Source organism: Schistocerca nitens, chromosome 4 (genome assembly GCF_023898315.1).
Source record: "Schistocerca nitens isolate TAMUIC-IGC-003100 chromosome 4, iqSchNite1.1, whole genome shotgun sequence".
In the NCBI taxonomy this organism is placed as follows: domain Eukaryota; kingdom Metazoa; phylum Arthropoda; class Insecta; order Orthoptera; family Acrididae; genus Schistocerca; species Schistocerca nitens.
Window position 1 is genome coordinate 752485179 of NC_064617.1, and position 27814 is coordinate 752512992.

The 27814-nt window shown below is 43.0% G+C and overlaps 1 protein-coding gene across 1 annotated transcript in view; it reads left to right on the forward strand.

Moving 5' to 3' along the window:
- LOC126252548 (dual oxidase) overlaps nucleotides 1–27814 on the forward strand; it is a 609052-nt gene that overhangs the window by 546483 nt on the left and 34755 nt on the right. Inside the window, exons 13-17 of the mRNA XM_049953446.1 lie at nucleotides 239–538; nucleotides 8441–8790; nucleotides 16706–16869; nucleotides 21994–22368; nucleotides 23082–23299. Of these exons, the coding sequence (XP_049809403.1) occupies nucleotides 239–538; nucleotides 8441–8790; nucleotides 16706–16869; nucleotides 21994–22368; nucleotides 23082–23299 (1407 nt within the window). The remainder of the gene's footprint in view (nucleotides 1–238; nucleotides 539–8440; nucleotides 8791–16705; nucleotides 16870–21993; nucleotides 22369–23081; nucleotides 23300–27814) is intronic.

Here is a 27814-nt window from a genome sequence, read left to right on the forward strand (position 1 = left end):
TCATGAAATAGGAAATGATTAAACTGGGTCCATCTTTTTTATTGCCCCTAGTAGCAATCTAACACGGAGGAGTGGGCTGAATATTAAACAAAAGAAAATCTGTGGTAAGTCGGTAGCGAAGGGGAAGGGAGGGGAGACGACAAGTCGAAGTTCGACCTGAGAGGGGAGAATGGGGCTGGGTCTTTGGGCGCAGCCTCGGCCCTGCTGTGATCAGAGGAGATGTGGTGGCGGTGCGCAGGTGCGGCTGGTGACGGTGCCCGGGCAGCGCGACGCCATGCTGGCCAACGCGGAGACGCGCGAGCGGCGGCAGCGCCGGCTGGAGCACTTCTTCCGCGAGGCGTACGCCCTCACGTTCGGCCTGCGACCCGGCGAGAAGCGCCGCCGCTCCAACATGGCGGGCGAGGTCGTCACCGTGATGCGCACCTCGCTCTCCAAGAGCGAGTTCGCCAGCGCACTTGGCATGAAGCCCGACGCCGTCTTCGTGCGCAAGATGTTCAACATCGTCGACAAGGACGGCGACGGCCGCATATCCTTCCAGGTAACGCGCCTGCCTTCTCTCATTTATGAATAGCGAGTAACAGCTTACAACGTTCCGTTTCTGACCAGCTAATAGGCGCCAGAAAGATATCGATTATTCGATAGGTTCCGCTGAACCCAGCTAAATACACTATAAGACTAAAAAGAAAAGAAAAGGAAAGAAAAGAAAAGAAAAGAAAAAAAGCTACGAAATAATTATCAAAATGGAACGGAAATCGGTAAATGTGATTTACGTGTATGGACAAAGAAAGGGTTGCAATTTCAGAAAATTTGGATGATTTATTCAAGAGAAAGAGCTTCAGAAACTGAGAAAGTTAATAACGCATTGGTCCGCCTCTGGACCTTATGCAAGCAGTTATTCAGCTTGATGGATGAGCACCTGAGGGATATCGTACCAAAATTTGTCCAACTGGCGTGATGGATAGTCAAAAATCCAGAGATGGTTGGAGGGCCTTGCTCAAAATGCTCCAAACTTTCTCAGTTGGAGAGAGATCCGGCTACCTTGCTGGCCAAGGCAGAGTTTGGCAAGCACAAAGACAAGCATCAGAAACACTAGCAGTGTACGGGTGGATATCGTATTCCTGAAATGGAAGCCCATGATCGCTTGCCAAGAACAGCAACAAAATGGGGAGTAGAGAGTCTTCGACGTACCACTGTGCTATAACAATGCCACAGGTGACAACCAAAAGGGTCCTACTCCTACTATGGAGAAAAATGGCAACCCAGACCATCAATCCTGATTGCCAGGCCGTATGGCGTGTGACAAACAGGTTGGTATCCCAGCGCTGTCTGCGGCGTCTCCTGATACGTCCTCGCTAGTCATCGGGGCTCATTTCGAAGCGGGACTCATCACTGAAGACAATTCTACTTCCGTCAAGTGGCTGAAGACGCTCCAGACAGTGGTGAGATGCCAACCTGACAGTCGCCCGCCATGTAGCCCGACAATGAGGAGTGATGGTGTCGGGTGCCATTCCTTGTCATCCGCGGCAACCTTACAGCACAGTGGTACGTCGGCAATATTTTACGTCCCTTCATGGCAAACCATCCTGGGCTTATAATTCAACAAGGTAATGGCCGCCCGCACACGGCGAGAGTTTCTACTGCTTGCCTTCATGTTTGCCAAACCCTACCTTGGCCAGCAAGGTCACCGGTTCTCTCACCAACTGAGAACGTTTGGAGCATTACCGGCAAGGCTCTCAACCATCTCGGGATTTTGACCATCTAACGCGCCAATTGAACAGAATTTGGCATGATATCACTCAGGAGGATATCCAACTACTCTATCGATCAACGCCAAGCCGAATAATTGCTTGCATACAGGCCAGAGGTAGACCAACACGTTACTGACGTGCAATTCGTGAACCTCCTTCTCTTGAATAAATAATCCAATTTCTCTTACATTGTAATAATTTGTTTGTCTGTACATGTACATCACATGTACGATTTCCGGGTAATTCCTTCGTAACGCGTCTTTTATTTTTTTCCCTCCTAGAGTGTATGTAGTGGTACCCAAAACTTCCCATAATAATATTTTTCGCGAAAATGTTTATGAGCACACTGAAAACTGCTAGTGTCTTCCCACACAACCCTCTTGAACCAGTGTGGCAATTGACTACGAGCTGAATTGTTCGTTGGCTGAGATGTCACTCTCACTTGTGGAGGAAAAAATTAATACACTATCTGATCAAAAGTTTTCGGACACCTAACAGTGGGCATTCAAAAATGGTTCAACGGCTCTAAGCACAAGGGGCTTAAGATCTGAGGTCATCAGTCCCCTAGACTTGGAACTACTTAAACTAACCTAACGACATCACACACATCCAACTCCGAGGCAGGATTCGAACCTACGACCGTAGCAGCAGCGCGGTTCCGGGCTGAAGCACCTAGAATCGCTCGGCCACAGCGGCCGGCAATAGTGGGCGTTAATACGGAGAGAGTCCACCATTCGCCTTGATGACAACTCTGCTGGGGATACTTCCATTGAGGTGTCTGGATGAGTGTGGATGAATGGCAGCGTATTCTGTGTAGATGAATGGCAGCGTATTCTTCGTTAAGGGTCAAAACCACAGTAGGTACTGATGTCCAAAAGGTTCAAATGGCTCTGAGCACTATGGGACTTAACATCTGTCATCAGTCCCCTAGAACTTAGAGCTACTTAAACCTAACTAACCTGACGACATCACACACATCCCTGCCCGAGGCAGGATTCGAACCTGCGACCGTAGCAGTCGCGCGGTTCCGGACTGAAGCGCCTAGAACCGCTCGGCCACAGCGGCTGGCAGTGATATTCACAAACCACTGCCTTGCAGATGCTACTTTATGACAGGGTTCACTGTCGTCTCTACAAATATTCTTTCGCATTACTCAGCACACAATGCTCTAAACTATGTTCAGATTGATATGTCCGGTTCTACTAGAGAGACGGGTGGTCACAATATAACAAGTTTATTTCTCGAGCACAGTTTTAACAATGTCTTCAGTGTATTATGAAAGTAAAATTTCTAAAAGAATTAAGTTTCTCAACATGTAAAAACAATCAGTTGATAAGCGAGAACACAACGCTCCTTAAAGGTGAGCAAACGCGTGAAGTCTGAACGAAGTTCAAGTTCAACACAAAACAAGTTCCTTAATTTTTGTGTTTGAAAATAAACAAGGTTCGCACTCTAGCTTAAATAGCGGAAGCAAACACTTTCAAAATATCTTACAGTCTTCCAGTTCCGACGATCAAACAGTATAGAAAATTTCTAATTCCGGCGAGGTCAGAAACGTAAACTAAAGTCATGCCACCATCTTGTCGGTGAAATTAAAAAAAGTACCAATTACACCAAGTCCCAACTAGCACGTCATTGATCACATCTAGAGTCCAGACGGAGGAGGCGGCGTGCTGTCCTGGAAGATGTTGGCAGAGTCCATAGCGAGGGGTTACTGAAACCCTCTTGTCGGTCGCTCGCTCGATGGAACTGGCTTGCTAAGCTCGTGCGCCAGCCTAAATAGCTGCCTCGCAGTAGAACACACGTGGCATGTGACACTGCGGATACAGGATGAGGTGCGATGCGGCAACGTGCATACTGCCTGGTGCTGTCGTCACCTGCCGGTCTGGCCGCGGAGTTCCTAACTCAGATTTCCTGTGGCGTGCGTTCATAGGAGCGAAGCTCGAGGCAACCCAAACTACTTAGACGTCGTACGTCTTGCCGTCGGTGCGTGATTTCTAGGGCGCTATGGTACATATCTCTAGGCATTTAGCTTTTTCTGAAGCATGATAGGACCTCATCCTAACCGCGGAAAATCCCCCCATACCGTAGCAGCACCTCCTCTGCACTTCACTGTCGGAGCTGTACGTGTTGGAAGGCAACGGTCTCAAAGCAGTCACCAAACTCAGACACTTCGGGCGGATTGTTGCGGCGTATAGCATGATTCATCACTCCAAATCACTCGGTTCCAGTCCTTCCACTGTCCATTGACGTTGCTCATTCATCACCTCAGACGTCGCTTAGCACTGGCTAAGAAACGTGAGGTTTATAGGGAGCTGCTTGACCAGTGTACGCCATTCTCCTTAACTAACTACATACAGTCGTTGTGCTAGCTGGACTCTTGACAGCAATTTGGTACTCACGAGTGATTTCTTTCACTGATTTCGTGTGATTTTTTGCAACCATTCGCTCTAGCGCCTGAGTTTCCCTGCCCGTCTTTCTGGTCTCGGTTTAGATGTAGTTGTTGCTTCTGGTTTCCACTTCACAACTACGTAACAAAAGAAGATTTGGGCTACCTTAGAAGGCTTGAAAGTTCCTTGATACGTATGTTGCATAGGTGACATCCAATGGTTAGCCCACGTTCAAAGTTATATAGTGTCCTGATCCACCCACTTTGTTGTCACTGCTTCACTAATGAAATCAAGATACCCCGCCTCCTTTTGTATGGGGAAGGGAATCCGCCTCTCGTGACATCCAGTGACCAGTGCCGCTTTACGTAGGGATGTTCAAATGGCTCTAAGCACTATGGGACTTAACATCTGAGGTCATCAGTCCCCTAGAATTAGAACTACTGAAACCTAACTAACCTAAGGACATCACACATATCCATGCACGAGGCAGGATTCGAACCTGCAACCGTAGCAGCAGCGCGGTTCCGGACTGAAGCGGCTAGAACGTAGGAATGTCCGGACACTTCTGATCAGGTAGCGTACGTAGACGATTATTTGGGTAATCAAAGCACAGAAAGCTTTTAAGGCCAGACGCAACATAAAAACTTTGAATTAATTAGTGACTGTTTTGTATTTTGTATTATTAATTTATGTGTGATGTGTGGGCGGACGAGGGATGACACAAAGGCATAGACGTATTTTTCCATACCTCCTGCGAATCATTATTCCATTTCATTAAGAAGTTAATTTTCCCTTTTCCATTAAAAGTATTCCCTTGTAGGAAATTGAACAGTGTGTCTCACGTTTAGATACACCAGAGAGGCAGTGTCATGTGGAAAGAGATGTAATTGTCTGGTATTCTAACGTATCTGAGTAGTCTTCCGAACGATATGCAGATGAATGCAGTTAGATTGAATGTAAAAAGCAACCACTCTCTCTACTGTCGACTGTTTTCGTTGAGTACGAACATTTTAAATAGCTCCCAAAGGTAGTGCTCGCTTTCATTTGCTGATTGGTCTCCTGCAGAATGTTAGTACGGCCAGCCTCCATTCCATAAGAGGTCTCCATGTTGCAATGATTTACCTAAGTTGCTAAAGGCAGTGGCCGTAAAACTGCAGCCTGCGGGTCGAAGTCAAATATTCGTGCGGCCAACAGTTCTCAGCCGTATTTCATAACAAGTTGCATCTAGCAGCTACCAACGGAATCCAGAAAACATCAACTAACTTAAGAGCTTCTTAAGAGTGTAGCTTGCCTGCTCAGTAAGAATCAAAGGTACTTACAGAGACTAATATCTTAAGATGTGCTTCATTTTAATTGACGCTGGCTGCCATTGTCCTTAAGGAGAGTAAAGTTGGCCGCTTACCTCAGGGGCTGAAGGGTAAGCAGCGCGGACACAGACTCGGTAGTCCACCATGACAATGCACGACTGAATAAGGGCTACACTATACATATCTTTTTACTAAAACTATCACCAGAGTTAGCTCCATGAGACTTCATCCCCTTATCATAGTTGAAGGGGCGAGTATTTTATACAGTGGAGAATTATTTCAAGTGGTACCCCAGTGGGTACTACACACCTTAACAAAAGACAGATTTTCGGAATGAATTTCAGAAGTGTTAAAAAACGGTTCATACTTAACTGGAAGAATGCAGAAGGTTGAAATTAACAGTACAGATAGTCTACAAAAACCAGCATGGTCTTGTAATTGGGGAGGTATCAAGAATGGTGTCCCACAGGGTTCAGTCTTGGGTCCCTTATTGTTCTTAATATACACTCCTGGAAATGGAAAAAAGAACACATTGACACCGGTGTGTCAGACCCACCATACTTGCTCCGGACACTGCGAGAGGGCTGTACAAGCAATGATCACACGCACGGCACAGCGGACACACCAGGAACCGCGGTGTTGGCCGTCGAATGGCGCTAGCTGCGCAGCATTTGTGCACCGTCAGTGTCAGCCAGTTTGCCGTGGCATACGGAGCTCCATCGCAGTCTTTAACACTGGTAGCATGCCGCGACAGCGTGGACGTGAACCGTATGTGCAGTTGACGGACTTTGAGCGAGGGCGTATAGTGGGCATGCGGGAGGCCGGGTGGACGTACCGCCGACTTGCTCAACACGTGGGGCGTGAGGTCTCCACAGTACATCGATGTTGTCGCCAGTGGTCGGCGGAAGGTGCACGTGCCCGTCGACCTGGGACCGGACCGCAGCGACGCACGGATGCACGCCAAGACCGTAGGATCCTACGCAGTGCCGTAGGGGACCGCACCGCCACTTCCCAGCAAATTAGGGACACTGTTGCTCCTGGGGTATCGGCGAGGACCATTCGCAACCGTCTCCATGAAGCTGGGCTACGGTCCCGCACACCGTTAGGCCGTCTTCCGCTCACGCCCCAACATCGTGCAGCCCGCCTCCAGTGGTGTCGCGACAGGCGTGAATGGAGGGACGAATGGAGACGTGTCGTCTTCAGCGATGAGAGTCGCTTCTGCCTTGGTATCAATGATGGTCGTATGTGTGTTTGGCGCCGTGCAGGTGAGCCCCACAATCAGGACTGTATACGACCGAGGCACACAGGGCCAACACCCGGCATCTCCTACACTGGCCGTACACCACTGGTGATCGTCGAGGGGACACTGAATAGTGCACGGTACATCCAAACCGTCATCGAACCCATCGTTCTACCATTCCTAGACCGGCAAGGGAACTTGCTGTTCCAACAGGACAATGCACGTCCGCATGTATCCCGTGCCACCCAACGTGCTCTACAAGGTGTAAGTCAACTACCCTGGCCAGCAAGATCTCCGGATCTGTCCCCCATTGAGCATGTTTGGGACTGGATGAAGCGTCGTCTCACGCGGTCTGCACGTCCAGCACGAACGCTGGTCCAACTGAGGCGCCAGGTGGAAATGGCATGGCAAGCCGTTCCACAGGACTACATCCAGCATCTCTACGATTGTCTCCATGAGAGAATAGCAGCCTGCATTGCTGCGAAAGGTGGATATACACTGTACTAGTGCCGACATTGTGCATGCTCTGTTGCCTGTGTCTATGTGCCTGTGGTTCTGTCAGTGTGATCATGTGATGTATCTGACCCCAGGAATGTGTCAATAAAGTTTCCCCTTCCTGGGACAATGAATTCACGGTGTTGTTATTTCAATTTCCAGGAGTGTATATTAACGACTTGCCACTCTATATTCATGAAGATGCAAAGTTATCACACCCAAGATGCAAAAACTAGCTGAGGAAATTGCAAATAATGTCTTTCAGAAAATTATTAAGTGGTTCTCTGCAAATGGACTCTCACTTAATTTTGAGAAAACATAGTTCACACAATTCTGCCCAGTAAATGGCATAACACCGGAATTGGAAGAAACACATCGATGATCTGCTGAAACGGTTAGGTTCAACTACTTATGCTATTATGGTTATTGCAAGTTTTGGTGATAAACATATCAGTAAATTAGCCCACTATGCCTATTTTCATTCACTGCTTTCATGTGGCGGCATATTTTGGGGCAATTCGTCATTAAGAGAGAAAGTATTCATTGCGCAAAAGCGTGTAATCAGAATAATAGCTGGAGCCCTCCCAAGATCACCTTACAGACATTTTTTTAAGGAACTCGGGATATTCGCAATACCTTCGCAATACATATATTCACTTATGAAATATGTCATTAATAACCCATCCCAATTCAAAAATAACAGCGAAGTGCATAGCTACAACACTAGAAGAAAGGATGATATCCACTACTCTGGATTAAATCTCACTTTGGCACAGAAAGGGGTGAATTATGTTGTCACAAATATCTTTGGTCATATGCCAAATAGTATTAAAAGTCTGACTGATAGCCAACCAGCATTTAAAAGCAAATTAAAAGAATATCTGAATGACAACTCCTTCTACTCAATAGATGAATTCTTAGATATGAAGTAGTAACTGTATGTAAAAAATTAATTAATTAATTAAATATTTTGTGAAATGAAAACTTATGTTTTTTGCGACGTACGAAATGTCGCATTCATGATCTATGGCACAAGGATTAATGTAATGTAATGTGGGACCAGTGTCTTCTGTTGCAAGGTACTGCTTTGAAGACGATAGTACAGAATGAGATCTAACTAGGATGTATCAGTTTCAGCTAATATGGTCCCGGAACCTTTGCATACCATCTCGAATAAAAGCTTTTGATTACGATTCTGTTCTATGAACTGCTGCTTGACGTCGCAAAGACTACAGTGTTCACGGTAATGCTTATTTACAGGAATTTCTGGACACCGTCGTCTTGTTTTCGCGCGGCAAAACAGAAGACAAGCTGCGTATCATCTTCGACATGTGCGACAACGACCGCAACGGTGTGATAGACAAGGGCGAGCTGTCGGAGATGCTGCGGTCCCTGGTGGAGATAGCGCGCACCACCAGCCTGTCGGACCAGCACGTGACGGAGCTGATCGACGGCATGTTCCAGGACGCCGGCCTGCAGCACAAGGACTCCCTCACCTACAGCGACTTCAAGCTCATGATGAAGGAGTACAAGGGCGACTTCGTCGCCATCGGTCTCGACTGCAAAGGAGCGAAGCAGAATTTCCTCGACACTTCGACCAACGTCGCCAGGTTTGTACCGTTTATTACATTATTTTTGCATTTCCCGTGCAAGTAAATGAACATCTTACAGGGTATATGTCCATGTGCCCAAAGCCATTCAAACACGCATAGCGTAATCAAAGAAAACGGGTATTGTATTCAAGCATACAAACAAAAAATCGAGAATTGTGGCAGCTATTTTCGGTGAAACAGAGTGACTATTAACAACTATGTACACAATCACCTGAAGTTCAATTCCTTAATAATCTATATGGACCTGATGGTAGAATATTCAAATTTCTAGGTGTATGCATTGATGAGGGGTTGAACTGGAAAAAAACACACTGAAGATCTGCTGAAACGTTTGCAAATTTAGGTGATATATACATCAGTAAATTAGCTTACCACGCCTATTTTCATTCTCTGCTTTCTTATGGTATCATATTCTGGGGTAACTCATCATTGAGTAAAAGAGTGTCCATTGCACAGAAGCGTGTAATCAGAGTTGCTGGAGCTCATCCAAGATCATCCTGCAGAGACTTATTTAAAGAGCTAGGGATCTTCACTATAGCCTCACAATATATATATTCACTTATGAAATTTGTTATTAACAATCCGAACGAATTCAAAAGTAATAGTAGTGTACATGGCTACAACACTAGGAGAAAGGATGATCTTCACTACTCAAGGTTAAATCTAACTTTGGCTCAGAAGGGGGTAAATTATGCTGCCACAAAAGTCTTTGGTCACTTACCTAATAGCATCAAAAGTCTGACATATAGCCATATATCATTTATAAGGAATTTAAAAGAATTTCTGAATGGCAACTCCTTCTACTCATTAGACGAATTTTTGGATATAGTAAATCGGTAATTTCGCCACCCCACACAAAAAAGTGTCATGTAATATTTTGTGTAATGTAATATCTTGTATAGACACCTTTTATTAACCTGACACGCTCCACATCATTACGAAGTGTCGTATTCATGATCTATGGAACAAGTACTAAGTGTCGTATTCATGATCTATGGAACAAGTACTAATCTAATCTGATGGGGTGAGGCCACACCTCATTCTACATAGTGGTGAAACTAGATGCAATTGACCGAATGGCCTGCAGGTAAAGAGTTAAAATATTAGAAAAAGATTAAATGCTAATGTTTTGTTTATAGAGTGACTGACTTCCGTTGGTTGACACATTCCAGGAGAACGCAATTTTTAGCTAAAGTGCAAGTACCAATGGAAATGGATCGGACAGTCTAGGACAGCTCAGTTCAGACGAAAAGAGTGTTTTGAAGAGCAAGCTTCTCAAATTCCTTGAGAAAAATGCAGTACAACGCAGCTATCTTCATATTACGAGTACTGCACAGCTTCAGTAACTTTTCATACGTAGAAATACCTTAGATTCACTCGTTTTGTTATTACAACAGTAAAAGATTGGGAAGTACGACACGATCAGACATATATTAATCGATCTAGTTTCTCTGACTTGAGATTTCACGATTCGTCGAAATCATTTCAGGTGACTGTCAGTATGGTTCCTATTAAAATACCATGGGTGACAGTTTCCATTCTCCTTGCTCGTTCCTGAGAACTGGTAATGAAACACTCATAACAAATGAGTCACACTGATCAAGACTGCCTGTAATAGTATCTCAGAGACAGGTAATTTTTATCGTATCGTACGCGGCTACAAACCCAGGAAAAATCTCTGAGATGGGTTCTAGCCACGGAGAAGTACGTCCTTATACTATCTGCCCCAATTAACAAGGGGCTTATCCATCCTTCATAACAAGGGGCTTATCCACCCTTCATGACGGCTTGACCTCTGCTTGGGACAATTCCAATGAGGTGTTTGAATGTCTGTGGAGGAATGGCAGCCCATTCTTTCTCAAGAAACCAGAGAAGACAGTGATGTTGGACGCTGCAATTTAGAGCGAAGTTGGCATTCTAACTCATCCGAAAAGTGTTCCATTGGGTTCAGGTCGGGACTCTAGGCAGGCCAGGCCATTTCAGGAGTGCTATTATCCACAAAGCATTTTCAGACACAATGACGGAGAGTATTTGTCAGATACCCATATAAAAGACATTCGCCTACTGCTTTTTCCCGGTTAAGTGAATGTGGCTTACACACTCATAAACATTCCTCCCATAAAACTCTCGACCCGTACTGTAGCAATTAGAAAACTACCACAAAACGCGTGCCTCATTATAGCAGTAGCCATTGTATGGTATCCATTGTAACCTCTTTCAGTGACTAGCTGATTGTCCACACTCATTTTATAAAGGCTCAATAAGAAAATTTCCTGCACTTCATATTTTCACTTTCACTTAGTCAACCACTGTGTGCTTTTCCTTCATGATAGACAGGCCCAGGGAAAGTCAGGATCGACCCTGCACTAGGTCTCGTTGGATTCTCTGACTTGTCAAAAAAAAAAGAAAAACTACTCCACATTTTTAATTTTTTTGAAGGCATGGAAGCGAACTAAGAAAAATAATTCCGACAAAACAAGCACTGTTTTTATTACAAAGTTTGACATATGAGTCTAGAAGTGCATGCACAGAAAAAAACTCACACATTACTAAACAGTGTATGATGTAAGGGCTTACACTATAGTTAGTACAGCGAAGATGACCCTTGGCAGTTAAAGTATGCTTGGTGCAGTTGCATCGCGTGTTTACCACGACCAGAATCGTAACGCAGTTTTGTCTGAATCTGTATGAGAGCACCTCACTCTTGCCGCAGCTGTTCACTATCTTATCAAAAGTATCCAGATACCAATTAGTGGACATTAATATGTGGTATGTCCACCCTTCCCCTTCATGACGGCTTTAACTCTCCTGGGCAGATAGATTCATCGAGTATATCTAGTAGCATAGTCTCCCATTCCACGTGACACTAAGCCTTCTGATTTCTGACTATGGCGATTTTAAACTATGAGGCGTGTTTTTTAAGTAAGTACCATTTGAAATTAAAAAAAGATGTGCTAAGATATCTCAATAATTTTATGTTTACATAAAAGCCTGTACCTTAATCTACTTTTCTACATAATTTCCGTCAATATTGAGGCACTTGTCATAACGTTGTACCAGTTTTTGAATACCCTCCTCATAGAAGTCTGCCGCCCGACTTGTTAACCACTGCATCACCACTGTTTTGACTTCGTCATCGTCTTGAAAACGCTGACCGCCCAGGTGTTTCTTCAAGTGCAGGGACAGATGGTAGTCACTGGGCGCAAGATCGGGGCTGTACGGTGGATGATCTAGAGTTTCCCATAGAAAAGATGTGATGAGATCTTTGGTCTGATTCGCCACATGCGGTCAGGCATTGTCTTGCAGCAAAACGATGCCCTTGCTCAACTTGCCACGTATTTTGTTCTGAATTGAAAAGTGCAGATGTGCAATGTCTTACAGTAAGCTGCTGCATTGATTTCCTCATTACGGGGCAGAAATTCCACAAGCAATACTCCTTTTCTGTCCAAAAAAACTGCGCACATAATTTTCCGGGCAGAAATTGTTTGCTTACACTTCATTTTTCTGGGTGAATCTGAATGCCGCCATTCCATGGACTGTTGCTTTGATTCTGGTGTGACGTTTCATCGACCGTAACAATTTGGCTTAAGAAATCATCACCGTCGTTGTGGTACCGCTCAAGGAAAGTCAATGCACTGTCCACTGTGCACATCCGTCAACATTTTCGGTACCCAACGTGCGCACAATTTTCAGTAATTCAAGTGCTCGGTCACAATGCCATACAAAACACTACGAGAAACATTAGGAAAGTCATCCCGCAAGGAGGGAATCGTAAAGCGTCTGTTTTCTCTCCCCTTATTGTCCACTTGCTGCACCAAACTTTCATTAACGACCGAAGGACACCCACTCCGTTGTTCATCATGCACATTTGTGCCGACATCTTGAAATGCTCTCACCCACTTTCTTACCATTGCATCTTTCATAATGTTTTCTCCGCAAACTGCACAGCGCTGCGGCCGCGGTGTGGCAAACCGGTACTTGCTTAAAAAACACGCCTCGTAGTATCGGCGTATTCCGCACCAATCGACAACGTGCGCTCGTTATAGGAGCCTGTGTCTAATGCTTGTGGCCATTTTCGCAAGCAGACAGGCGTGTTCGCACGTGTCCGTTCGTGATTCTTTGAAAAGGGAGTTGAAGGATGCGTAAGAATGAGTGGGATTCACATTGGAAGCCCCCTGTAATGTCAACAGACAGATGGTTATCATAGGACAGAATGGCTCAAAACTCGACAAGTAATTGTATCCAGATTTATGCTTGTAGGGCATGTTTTTCATTTTGATAGATACTATCTGCTATACTCTGCTAACTGCTATAGGAACATGCGATCTTTTTTAATCCTGTCAGAGAGATACGATTTCAACCCTTTTACAACGTTTTGCTAATACACCAAAACGTTCTAATTTACTTATAAGGATATTGTAATGTAAAGAGTCAAAAGCCATCGAAAGAACACAGAATACACAAGCAGCCTGTAACTTGTTGTCTAACGTACTAACAAGGAAACCTCCCCATCGCACCCCCCTCAGATTTAGTTATAAGTTGGCACAGGGATAGGCCTTGAAAAACTGAACACAGATCAATCGAGAAAACAGGAAGAAGTTGTGTGGAACTATGAAAAAAATAAGCAAAATATACAAACTGAGTAGTCCATGTGCAAGGTAAGCAACATAAACGAGAGTGTTAGCCTATGAGCGCCGTGGTCCCGTGGTTAGCGTGAGCAGCTGTGGAACGATAGGTCCTTAGTTCAAATCTTCTCTCGGGTGAAAATTTTAATTTTGTATTTTCAGATAATTATCAAAGTTCAGGCACTCACACATAATCAACTTCGCTCTCCAAAATTCCAGGACATGTTCAGATTTGCTTGGACATATACAGAATTTGACGGTCTACGCACGGAAACATTTGAAAACGTAAAAAACATATGTTTTGACAGAGCACAGGGAAAACTGTGCGACTCTGAAACTGTTGCATTCATTTGATGCAGTTTATGTGACAAACTCTTATGTTTTCATCACTTTTTTGGAGTGATTATCACATCCACAAGAAAATCTAAATCGGGCAAGGTAGAAGAATCTTTTTACCCATTCGCCAAGTGTGCAAGTTACGTGGGTCGACAACATATTCCCGCCATGTGACGCACATGCCGTCACCAGTGTCGTAAAGAATATATCAGACGTGTTTTCCTGTGGAGGAATCGGTTGACCTATGACCTTGCGATCAAATGTTTTCGGTTCCTATTGGAGAGGCACGTCCTTTCGTCTACTAATCGTACGGTTTTGCGGTGCGGTCGCAAAACACAGACACTAAACTTATTACAGTGAACAGAGACGTCAATGAATGAACGGACAGATCGTAACTTTGCGAAAAATAAAGAAAGTAAAATTTTCGCTCGAGGGAGGACTCGAACCAAGAACTTTTCGTTCCGCAGTTGCTCACCCTAACCACAAGACCACGGCGCTCATCGGCTAATGTTCTCCTTTATGTTGCTTATCTTGCACATGGACTACTCAGTTTGTATATTTTGTTTTTTTTTTCATAGTTCCACACAACTTCTTCCTGTTTTCTCGATTGATCTGTGTTCAGTTTTTCAAGGCCTATCCACTGTGTCAATTTATAACAAAATCTGAGGGGGGTGCGATGGGGAGGTTCCCTTGTAAGTACACGCTTTCAGTATATGTAAAGAGCCTTCGGAACACTTTAGAAATCAAAATTGTGGCTTTGACAATAAATTACTTGTAGTCAGATGGTTAAGAAGTAGGTTGTACACTGAAATGGCAGAAGTCATGGGATAACGAATGCACATTACAGTTGGCGGCGGCATCGCGTACACAAGCTATAAAAGGGCATGTGAAAATGTTTCCGACATGATTACGGGAATTAACAGGCTCTGAATGTGGAATGGTAGTTGTAACTAGATGTATGGGACATTCCATTTCGGAAATCGTTAGGGAATTCAATATTCCGTGATCCACAATGTCAAGAGTATGCCGAGAATACCAAATTCCTGGCATTATCTCTCACCACGGACAACACAGTGGCCGACGGCTTTCATCTAAGGCCGAGAGCAGCGGCGTTTGCACGGAGTTGTCAGTGCTAACAGACAAACAACACTGCGTGAAGTAACCGCAGAAATCAATGTGGGACGTATCCGTTAGGACAGTGCGGCGGGATTTGACGTTTATGGACTACGGCAGTAGAGAATGACGCCAGTGCCTTTCCTAACAGCACGGCATCGCCGGCAGTTCCTCTCCTGGGCTCGTGACTGTATCACCTGGACCCTAGATGACCGGAAAACCGTGGCCTGGTCAGATTAGTCCCGATTTCAGCTGGTAAATGGAAATGAACGTATGGCATCGTTGGCCGGGAGGCCCCTATTCGGGGGAAGTTCGGCCGCCAAGTGCAAGTATTATTTCATTCGACGCCACATTGGACGACTTGCGCGCCAGTGATGAGGATGAAATGATGATGAGGACAATACAACACTCAGTCCTCGAGCAGAGAAAATCTCCCACCCGACCAGGAATCGAACCCGGGCTCACTTGTGTGGGGGGCGAGCACGTTACCACCCAGCTACGCAGGCGGACTTCAGTTGGTAAGAGTTGATGCTACAGTTCGAGTGTGACGCAGACCACACGAAACCATGGATCCAAGTTGTCAATAAGGCACTGTGCAAGCAGGTGGTGGCTCCATAATTGTGGAGCTTGTGTTTACATGGAATGGATTGGGTCCTCTAGGCCAACTGAACCGATCATTGACTGGAAATGGTTATGTTTGGCTACTTGGAGACGATTTGCAGCCATGCATGGAATTCATGTTCCTGAACTACGATAAAATTTTTATGGATGACAATGCACCATGTCACCGGGGCCCAATTGTTCGCCATTGGTTTGATGAACATTCTGGACAAATCGATCGAATGATTTGGGAGCATCGCTTAATATTTCTCCATGGGACTTCCAATGACTTGTTGAGCCCGTACCACATCGAGATGCTGCACTGCGTCGAACAAAAGGAGGTTCGGCAAGATATTAGGACATATCCCACGACTTTTGTTACAGCAGTGTATATTACCTTTTCTAAAACCGCCAAGAAGCTTGGGAAAGTGAAATAGGACGTGAAGTGATGAAATACTTGTATCTTCTTTCTGCTACAGAAGCTGACTCCAGCATATTTCAGCCGGTCGGGGCGTGTTCCAGTGGAAATCAGCTAGTTAAACAAATAACTTAATATGTTACCACACTCAGAACACTTTTGAATAATCTGTTTAATATCTTACGATTCCACTCATTTCTTTTTATTTTAAAGATTTTATGGTTGAAATTACTTCTCATGGTGTAGTGAGAGTCGTATTCATATTATTTTTGTTATTTGTTGGGGCTTCTTTGAAACATGCCATGGCTGCATCTAATGAACCTGACAACCCAGTCCTTTGAGTAATAGCTATAAAATTCTTATAATACTGAACAAATTTCCTACCAATGTATCATTTACTCTTAAAGCTATCTGCTCCTCCTCATCATGGTTTCAGCAGTCTCCTGCTTCACTATATCTCGTACTGTAAGGACGGTTTGGGATTTAATTGAGAACCCTAGAGCAGGAACTGACGGCCAAGAACATCAAGCTAGCTTCACTCCAATGCTAATGCGTCCATGCTTCGAATCGACTACGCCCTAGTCAAACGCCACCAAAGTAACGTGTATTGGCCGCTGACAGCCATGTGAGGCTTCTCCACAAAAGCGTTCCAGGGACATTATGGTCTCAAATGGCAGAAGCATTCTGCATTTGTAATCTGCTTGTCCCGCTTGCTTTTCATTATTTCGTACTGGTTTCATGAACTTGCAGTTGAAAGTACATGTCACGCTTAATGAGAGAAGCGGTACTTTCTCATATCAACTACATTTCTCTGTTTCAGAATGACTTCCTTCCATATTGAACCACCACAAGAGCAAAGACGCAACTGCCTGCAGCAATGGTGGGACAGCATAACTACATATTTAGAAGAAAACCGACAGAATATATTTTATCTCTTCGTGTTCTACGTCATTACAGTGGCACTCTTCATTGAAAGATTTATACGTAAGTACACAACACCAACCACTTTATTATAGAATATATATATATATATATATATATATATATATATATATATATATATATATATATATATATTTCACGTTCACGTTTCCGTTATCGCTCTCGCCTTGAAAGATGCAAATGAAATTTTGACTTCCTTTCCCAAAAGTAGCCCGATGTATATCAACTCTGTACTCAGTGTGATCTCACTATCATAATTAAAAATGTCTTTTGTTGTAATGACTTACAAACTTCGTTGTATCCTTTCCTGAACTTTAAAAGACACGTCATTATTATTCCAGAAAGTAATTGTTTGTTTAGTCAGAAATTAATCATATTTTGTCTAAAACTGACATGGTGAGACCGTGGCTGTGTACAATTAATGTAGGTTAATTCTTACATCAAACCAGTCTCTGGACTGAAGACCACAACAACAACAATTCTTACAAAGAAGAAGACAGCAACCAGCCACTATTAATAATGCTATTTATTTAGGTAAATAGCGCCGGTACCGGTTTCGAACTGGCAAGTTCATCATCAGACGGCTGTTCACATGATTTTCAAGACACACTTTACATTATCGTCCGTTTTCGATTTTTATTCTTCCACTGTGGCGAAGTATTTTTGGTGTGTTGTTGCCCTACGGTAGAAAACAGTGTTAAAAGCGCCCTATGTGAAAATAACTAACATCCAAACGATTTCACATAGGGCGCTTCTAACACTGTTTTCTACCGTAGGGCAACAACACACCAAAAATACTTCGCCACAGTGGAAGAATAAAAATCGAAAACGGACGATAATGTAAAGTGTATCTTGAAAATCATGTGAACAGCCGTCTGATGATGAACTTGCCAGTTCGAAACCGGTTGTTGTTGTTGTTGTGGTCTTCAGTCCTGAGACTGGTTTGATGCAGCTCTCCATGCTACTCTAACAGCCAGCAGAGAACGTGAAGATGTTTAGGATTCATACCATCTAAATACACTGTCCAGTCAAATCAGTGTGACCACCTGTCAAAAGCCTGAATAGCCACTTTTTGCTGAGCAAGATGCAGCAGGTCTGCAGGAAGAGAGTCAGTGAGGTGTTGGAAGGTTCCAACAGCGATGAGGAGCCATGCCCACCCCAGTCTCGTGGTCGGCAACGCTAGGTTTCTCGGTTGACGATCCACGGCGAGAACAGTCCGCCTGGGGTGGGCAAACAGATTCTCGATTGGGTGTTAATCCGGACAGCCTGGTGGCCAGGAGAGTACGGTAAACTCATTCTGGTGCTCTTCGAACCACCCACGTACACTGCGGGCTATGTGACACGTTGCATTGTTCTACTGGTAGATGCCATCGTCCCGAGGAAAAACAAACTGCATTTATGGCTGGACGTGGTTCCCAAGGGTAGATGCATACTTGTGTTGATCAATTGTGGCTTCCAGAATGATGATATCACTCTGGGAATGCTATGAAAACATTCCCCAGACTATAACGCATGCAGGGTGTTTATTTTCGGATGTTTCACACCGTACACGCCAACGGATACACGCCAACGGACATCTGTCCGTTGGAGAATAAAATGTAATTTATCTGAAGGAGCCACCCGTCGGCACTCAGAAGACGTCCAGTTGCTGTGAGGACGTCCAGTTTCAGTACTGGAGAGCAAATTCCAGTCTTCCAGGCCCCTGCTGTGGAGACCCATACGCGACTGTTGGTAGCCCCTTGGTTCATCTGGGCGGTCAGTTGCTCAACAGTTAAACGTCTATTCCCCGCCCGTAGTGCACCACAATTGTCTCGGGGCCGGTTTTGGATAGCGAAATTTTGCAATGCACGGTATACTTTAACTATACGGCACGCGAACTGTCAACAAACTTAGCCGTTTCTGAAATGCTTCCACCCCTGGCCGGTAAGCCAATGAGCAAGCCGTTTTGGACGTCAAATAAATCGCCCCGTTTCCTCGTAACGACAACGACTGCACTGTTTTCCGCGTCCTGCAATAAGCATTATACTGTATACCTTCCACTGTTACTGCCACCACCTACCATGAGTGAATGGTTATTGCACGTTGACGTCGAATATAGGCGGTGTTCACATTAATGTGACCGGATAGTGTAATATAGAACAGGTGTGTTACAAGGCACGAAAGTAGTGAAATAAAGATGAAATCCTACATAAGAATTTTATTAAACATGAAAATTACAGTTCGTATCATTACTAAACTCAATGTACAGTGATGAGCCAAAATGTTTTCACCACTTGCTTAATAGCGCGTTGATCCTGCAACTCAATAAAGGACCCTAGTACGTTTCCGGAGGTATGAGATACCAATGCTCTGAGCACAGATCACGCAATTCCTAGGAGACACAGTCTGCAGCCCTTTCAATCCGACTGTGTAAGCGTAGACCAGATGTGGTTTAAATTCAAAGAAATCGACGGCAACTGAGAGATACGTACCAAATATATCAATAAGAGATGATACTGATCTCCCATGGTACACAAAACAGGTCACAACGCTGTTGCAGGAGCAACAACGCAAAATCCTCATGATCGGCGAAGTTTTACAGAAGGTCGAAATTTAGCGAGAACTTCGATGCCATATGCTTATAATAGTTTCCACAACAAAACTCTGTTTGGTCGTATGTAAACTACACCAGTGGCAAGACGCAATCAATACCATCACTGGGCGGTAACAACGCTAATGTTACTGATGACAGAGCCTCTGAACCAGAGCTATTAAGCACAGTTTTGCAAAATTCCTTCACAAAAGAAGACGAAGTAAATATTCGAGAATTTGAATCAAAAGTAACTGCCAGCATGAGTAACTTAGAAGTAGATATTCTCGGTATAGCAAAGCAGCTTAAATCACTTAATAAGGGAAAGGCCTGCGGTCCAGATTGTATGTCACTCAGCTCCATACTTAGCAACTACACACAACCACAAGCTAGTAGAAATAACAGTACCCAAAGACTGAAAAAATGGCACAAGTTATACCAGTACTCAAGAAAGGAAATAGGGGTAATCCGCCTGAATTACAGACCCGTCCACTAAGGTCGATTGCAGTAGGATTTTCGAATATCATGAATTACATCAAAGAAGATTTATTGACAAGCAGTCAACACGGATTCAGAAAAAATCATTCACGTGAAACGCAACTAGCTCTTTATTCTCACGAAGTAATGAGTGTTTTCGACAGGAGACTTCAACCTAATTTCATATTTTTAGATTTCTAGAATGCTTTTGACACAATTCCTCACAAGCGAATTCTAATTAAATTGCATGCCTATGGAGTATCGCCTCAGTTGTGTGGCTGGATTCGTGATTTCCTGTCAGAAAAGTACAGATCGTAATAACTGACGGAAAGTCATCGAGTGAAACAGAAGTATGTCTGGAGTTCCGCAGGAAATGGTTGTAGGCACTCTGTTGTTCCTGATCTATGTAAACGATTTAGGAGACAATCTGAGCAGCCCTCTTAGTTAGTTTGCACATGGTACTGTCATTTACCGTCTCGTAAAGTTATTAGATGATCAAAACGAATTGCTAGATGATTTTGACGAAAATATGAGAAGTGTGGAGTCATCTTCACGAGTACTACAAGAAATGCGTTAAATTTCAATTACATGATAAACAACACAAATCTAAAACTGTAATCTCAATTAAATACTTATAGAATACAATTACAAATAACTTAACTTGGAACGATCACATAGATAAAGTTGTGGGAAAAGCAAACCAAAGACTGCGATTTACTGGTAGAACACTTCGAAAATGTAACTGATCTACTAAAGAGACTGCTTACACTACGCGTGTCCGCCCTCTTCTGGAGTATTGCTTGGGGTTATCGCGAAATAAGGGAGAGAGAGTTACGGATATGATGCACGAACTGGGGTGGCAGTCATTAAAACAAAGGGGATTTTGAAACTTCCTGGCAGTTTGAAACTGTGTGCCGGACCGAGACCCGAACTCGGGACCTTTGCCTTTTGCGGGTAAGTGGTCTATCACCTTTTCTTTTTTTAAAACAAAATCTCGTTTTGTTCGTCATTGTTCGTTCCATTTGTTCGGGCGGACGACCCATGACACCCATTCAAGTTAATCGCTGATCCATTTACTCAGTTTTTTTTTTTTTTTTTTTTTTTTTTGTAGAGGGCGACTAACTGTTAATTGTTAAGGTGAAAAGATGAGTTGCCTTTATAGTAGATGGTAAAAGCATTCTCCATCTTACCACATAATTTCAGAATAAAATAATTTGTCTTATTCGAGTTATTTAGAAAAAAACTATTCAACAAAACGAATTTTTTCACTTCTCAACATCGCGACTATTCTTCCTTCCCTTGCCAAAGAGTGCTGGTTGTAATTGAGCACTATTAAGGACTCTCCATTACTCGAACGCGCACGCAAAGGAAGTCATAATGGCTTTATTGACGAACATATACTTCGGGCGTAAATGTTGCAGCTTGGATTACGAGAGCCAGTCTCATTACACAACAATTTGCCACTTTCCGTAAAACATCCGTACATGCATTGAAAACAGAATTTAATTTAAATGTTCGTGTAATCTCAGTGGTACGAATTTTGCAACATTTAGCCTGTCGAACTGATTTATTACTGCAGGACAAAGAAGTTGTGGTCCTCGCTCACTGCTAGGGACATGACGCGGATTGCTGCATTACAGCTACTGCATACGAAGCGTTCGTCAGCAGCTCCAGTATGTCAATTTCTTTCATTTTGTGGGTAAAATCTGTACGATTCGTTCACTTTTAGGATGTCGAGTTTGACACGATGTCTGTCACCATCATTTCACAAAAAAATGGGCATTATGACTTTTGCATCTAGACGACCCATTTTTCAGAGTTCTCTTTTGTAAGTATTTTAAGGAACGTTCTGCAGATCACTGTAGAAAATGTCAACAAACTTTTATCATACATAAATATATTATGTGGCAAAGTGTATCTCGCTACAACTAGTGTCACAGGGAAATTACGGGTAACAAATAACATCCATAAGTAATGCACTTACCTAAAGGAGTCGCAATATGTCACTTCATCCAATGCACTCTAATGAATATCTTCTTACGTTTGGTTAGTGTAAAATAAACTTCTTATTTACCAGTATGATTACTGTGCTACATACAATAAACTTGAATCTGTTTCAGATTATTCTTTCATGGCTGAACACACAGACCTGCGGCACATTATGGGCGTTGGGATTGCCATAACGAGAGGATCAGCTGCCTCACTCAGCTTTTGCTACAGCCTGCTATTGCTGACTATGTCACGAAACCTTCTCACAAAACTTAAAGAATTTTCTGTGCAACAGTATATACCTCTAGATGCTCATATACAGTTCCATAAGATTGCTGCGTGCACTGCATGCTTTTTTTCACTTGTACACACTGTTGGTCACATTGTCAATTTCTATCATGTGTCAACGCAGCCTATTGAACATCTCCGATGTCTTACATCCGAAGTACATTTTCCTTCTGATTACAAACCAGGAATAAGTTTTTGGCTGTTCCAGACTTTAACAGGTAAGAAACTCTGAAAAACCATGTCTTTTTCATTTGACACAATAACTGCCTAAATTCCATAGATAATGAAAAAGAAGATTTTGCTTCTTTTTAAATATATCTCATTATAGTATTTGTAATAAAAGTTCCACATATTAAATCTATGACAGCATGTACTCATGTAGACCAAAACATTTATTAAGGAAATCATAAAATTAACCAGCACTGATAGCATGCAAAGAGGTTAAAGATGAGTGTCTTAGCTACTGTGACCAAATGATTCAACTTAGAACTTAAGCTGTTAAGGACAAATGTAGCCACTCTTTTGGAGTTTTTAGAAGAAATTATTGTACAATTTTTAGCCATATGGCTTATATATCTTTTTAGTTTCATTTTGAATGGGTATATGGCAACTAGGTAATTTTGTCAATTTACAATGACCAAATATAAATTAATTATCAGGTCAAGAGTAATTCATGTATAATATAATGGTGATGAATAATTTTTTAAATATCAATGAAATACATATTTTACAAAATTTGTTTATGATGGTGAATCAACAAAACTGAAGGGTAATATCATGAAACAATTGCTCAGCATAGACCCTGTTCAAAAGAATGTGAGGCATATTTGAAATCAGCTTTCCATCCTTATTAGTTTACTAATTTTCTGTTGTCATTAATTTTGGTTTGGTACTTGGATGATGTTGCTGATTTCAGTGTATTTCCTTCCAGGTATAACAGGTGTGCTGCTGTTCGTTATAATGGTTATAATATTTGTCTTTGCTCACCCAACAGTTAGAAAAAAGGCATACAATTATTTTTGGACCACTCACAGTCTATACATTTTGCTGTACTTACTTTGTTTAATTCATGGTCTGGCAAGACTCACCGGTTCTCCAAGATTCTGGATATTTTTCATCGGTCCTGGCGTTATTTACGCCCTTGACAAGGTGGGTAGAAGCGTCTATCTCTTCTCTGTACTGTTTAACTTCCATTGGAGAAGTCTACACAGATGGAAAATAGCCATATTGACCATATTGTATAGTTTCTATATTTTAAATAAGTTATTTCATTAAATCTAAATCTTTGCCTGTAAAAAGTATTCATGGAGTGCTTGGTAGGTATTACATTGCTTGGAATCTGTAAATTCTTTGCTGCCTGTCGAAAATTTTTTTAACCATCAGGAACTTACAGTATATCAAAGGAAATAAATAGCTGCAAACCATTAGAAATATGTAGGTTTAACCCCAACCACAATCCTCACCCAACGTTCTGAGTACTGGTGTCATTGACAGTCAAACATGGGAGTAGTCAGTACACACTGTTCTTTCACTTTTAGAAAGTTACCTATATTTCACTGGAGAAATAATATCTGATAATCAAACACAATGAAAAATAAAACTGCAGAGTGTCGCTATGAATACAATGTAGTCGTGATGTGTTTTCTTTGTTCTACACTAGCCTGTCTTCCTGCACTAGATAGTTGGTTTTTTACCAGTCTGGATCAGAAAAAGCATATCAAAATCTTCAGTTGTAAGAAGTGTCTGCAGTCTGGAAATTAAAATAGTTTTATACTGTTTATGGTGTATGAAAGCTTGTTTGAAGTATGTACTTCTCATCTACAGTAGTTATATATTAGATGAGATCATTTAACTTATAAAAAGAGCAGTCATCCATGGTCCTCGTATTATAATGACGCACATCTCCGCTTCTCAAGTCAGTACAATTTACATTTAGAAACGTCCATCTCCTCCTCCCTACTTTCATTAATTTATTTAGTGCTGAAAATCAAAAGAACTTCATTTTTTCCAATAAGTTTTTTATTACTAATCAGTATTAGGATTATTACTACTATTATTATTACTAAAGAGACAGCCTACATTACACTTGTCCGTCCTTTGCTGAAACATTGCTGCGCGGTGTGGGATCCTTACCAGGTAGGATTGACGGAGGACATCGAAAAAGTGCAAAGAAGGGAAGCTCGTTTCGTGTTATCACGCAATAGGGATGAGAGTGTCACTGATATGATACGCGAGTTGGGGTGGCAGTCGCTGAAACAAAGGCGGTTTTCTTTGCGGCAAGATCTATTTACGAAATTTCAAACTTTCCCTTCCGAGAGCGAAAATATTTTGTTGACACCCACCTACGTAGGGAGAAATGATAATCGCAATAAAATAAGAGAAATCAGAGCTCGAACGGAAAGATTTAGGTGTTCCTTTTTCCCACGCGCCATTCGAGAGTGGAATGGTATAGAAGTAGTATGAAAATGGCTCGATGAACCCTCTGCCAGGCACTTAAGTGTGAATTGCAGAGTAACCACGTAGATGTAGATACCGTTATTCGATCCAGGGGTTTGGCAGGAGTTCTTACACATAAATAGAGTCGCTCGGCTTATACAGGGTGTCCCAGCTATCTTGTCCACCAAAAATATCTCTGGAACAATAACAGCTATTGGAAAACGACTTTCACCGGTATCAATGTAGGACTGGGGCCCATGAATGTACATATTTGGAAACATTCTAAAATGAAAGCATATGTGTTTTTTAACACAAACTTGTGTTTTTTTAAATGGACCTCCTATATTTTTTCTTCATCAATTCATAGCATGACAAAGCTCATACACAATGGCGTTGATTGCATCGCAATATTCCCATTACATACCGAGATATTGAGACGCGAAGTTGACGCTTGAAACACCCGACATGCGCTGCTAGCGCACGTCCTGAGGCTCAGGCGTGAACCCCATGCTGCCCGTAATCGCGATGTGATTGACATGTGTAATCACACCTCCAAACTTATCAAGAGGTCCGAAACGAATAATACGGTCTGCTGCGATTACGGGCAGCATGGGGTTCACGCCTGAGCCTCAGGACGAGCGCTAGCAGCGCATGTCGGGTGTTTCAAGCGTCAACTTCGCGTCTTAATACCTCGGGATGTAATGGGAATATTGCGATGGAATCAACGCCATTGTGTATGTGCTTTGTCATGCTATGGATAGCTGAAGAAAAAATATAGAAGGTCCATTTAAAAAAAACATAAGTTTGTGTTAAAGAACACATATGCTTTCGTTTTAGAATGTTTCCAAATATGTACATTCATGGGCCCCAGCCCTACATTGATACCGGTGAAAGTCGTTTCCCAATAGCTGTTATTGTTCCAGAGATATTTTTGGTGGACAAGATAGCTGGGACACCCTGTACATTGAGAGAGAGAGAGAGAGAGAGAGAGAGAGAGAGAGAGAGCAAGAGCAAGAGCGAGAGGTAACAAAAGTCATGGGATACCTCCTAGCATCGAGTTAGATCTCACTTTGTCCGGCATAGCGACTCGATGTGGCATGTACTCAACAAGTCATTGGAAGCCCCCTGCAGAAACATTGAGTCATGCTGCCAGATTTTGTGCACGGACCGACCCTCAATTACGTCCCATAAATGTTAGACGGGATTTATGTCTGGCGATTTGGATGGCCGCATCATTCACTCGAATTGTCCAGAATGTTCTTGTGGCCGAGTGACATTGGCGCATTGTCATCTATAATAATTCGAAGTCCATGAATGGCTGCAAATGGTGTCTAAGTAGCCGAGCATAACCATTTCCAGTCAGTGATCGGTTCAGTTGAACCAGAGGACTCAGACCATTCCAAGTAAACACAAGCTACACCATTAACTTGCCGCAACCAGCTTGCACAGTGCCTTGTTGACAACTTGGGTTCGTACCTTCGAGCACTCTGCGCCACATTTGAACCGTACCATTACCTCTTACCAACTAGAATCGGGACTCATCTGACGAAGCCATGGTTTTCCAGTCTCTAGAATCCAACCGATATAGTCACGAGCCCAGGACGGGCATCGCAGGCACTGTCACGCCGTTAGCAAAGCACTTGCGTTGGTCGTCTGCTGCCATAGCCAATTAACTCCAAATTTTGCCGCATTGTCCTAACGGATATGTTCGTCGCAACATCCCACTTTGTGCAGTTATTTCACGCAGTGTTGCTTCTGTGTTAGCACTAACATCTCTATGCAAACTCCTCTGCTCTCGGTTGTTAGATGAAAGCCGTCGGCCACTGCGTTGTCCGTGGTGAGAGATAATGCCTGAAATTTGTTATTCTCAGCATACTCTTGACACTGTGGGTCTCGGAATATTAAATTCCCTAACGACTTCCGAAATGTAATGACCCGTGTGTCTAGTTACAACTACCAATCCACATTCAAAGTCTGTTAATTCCCGTCGTGTGACCATAATCAGGTTGGAAACCTTTTCTTTTCGCATGAATCATCTGAGAACAAATGACAGCCCTCTCAAAGTACTGCCCTTTTGTAGCTTGTGTAAGCGATACTACCGCCATCTGTTTATTGCATATCGCTGTCTCAACACTTTTGTCATCTCACTTTATACATATGTAAAGGTATTCCTTATTTATCCAAATTTTGCGTTTCTTCATCTCCCTGGATTTTTCCCCTTTTAAGAAGAAATGTAAGACCTGATTTGTTGAAACTGGAGACGAGGACCTCCAGATTGAAATTTTCACTCTGCAGCGGAGTGTGCGCTGATATGAAACTTCCTGGTGGATTAAAACTGTGTGTTGGACCGAGATTCGAACTGAGGACATTTACCTTTTACAGGCAAGTGTGCTGCCGACTGAGTTACCCGAGCACGACTCACAACACCTCCACACAGCTATACTTCCGCCAGTATCTCATCTTCGACCTTCCAAACATCACAGAAGCTATTCCGCAAAACTTGCGGGTCTAATATTCCTGGAAGAAGGGATATTGCGAGGATGTTCCAGAATGAAATTTTCACTCTGCAGCGGAGTGATAACTTCACTGTAATCAAGAGTTTGACATGTTGAAGAAGTTGAGCATATATTTAGATTTATTTTTTCTTGGTATTCAGACACCTCCTAACGAAGTGCCAAAAAGGCTACGAAAGATCTTAAGGTGGCATATAATGTAAGGGAAAGAGAAGTTAATGTAAAATATCAATGGATTGTTATCAGCCGATAGTAGTCAAGCACACCTGTAAGCAGTAATAAACAACGTGTAGTTACATGACGCAAATTATTGGCCACTGCACCAAGGGTTCCTCGTCTCCAGTTTCAATAAAATAGGTCTTAAAATTCTTCTTAAAACAAAGGGGAAAAACTAGTGTGTATGCGTGAAGAAACACGAAATTCAAAAAATGAGGACCAACCTAATATACATAGACGCATTTTCTCCGCAGCTTCGCCTACCTTTGACCCATCTCCTTCTCCTCCTCCCTCTCTGTCCATCACTTCCTCGTCCATCTGCTTCTCCCACCTCTAAACCCATCTTTCCTCCCCCCCACCCCTCCCTCTGTCTATCTCACCCTTTCCTGTCTCTGTCCATTTGCTCCACTTCCCCTCTCTCTCTCTCTGTCCATGTTCTACTCGTCTTCCCTCTCTGTATATCCCTTGCCACCTCCCTCCCTACTGATCCTCTCCTGTT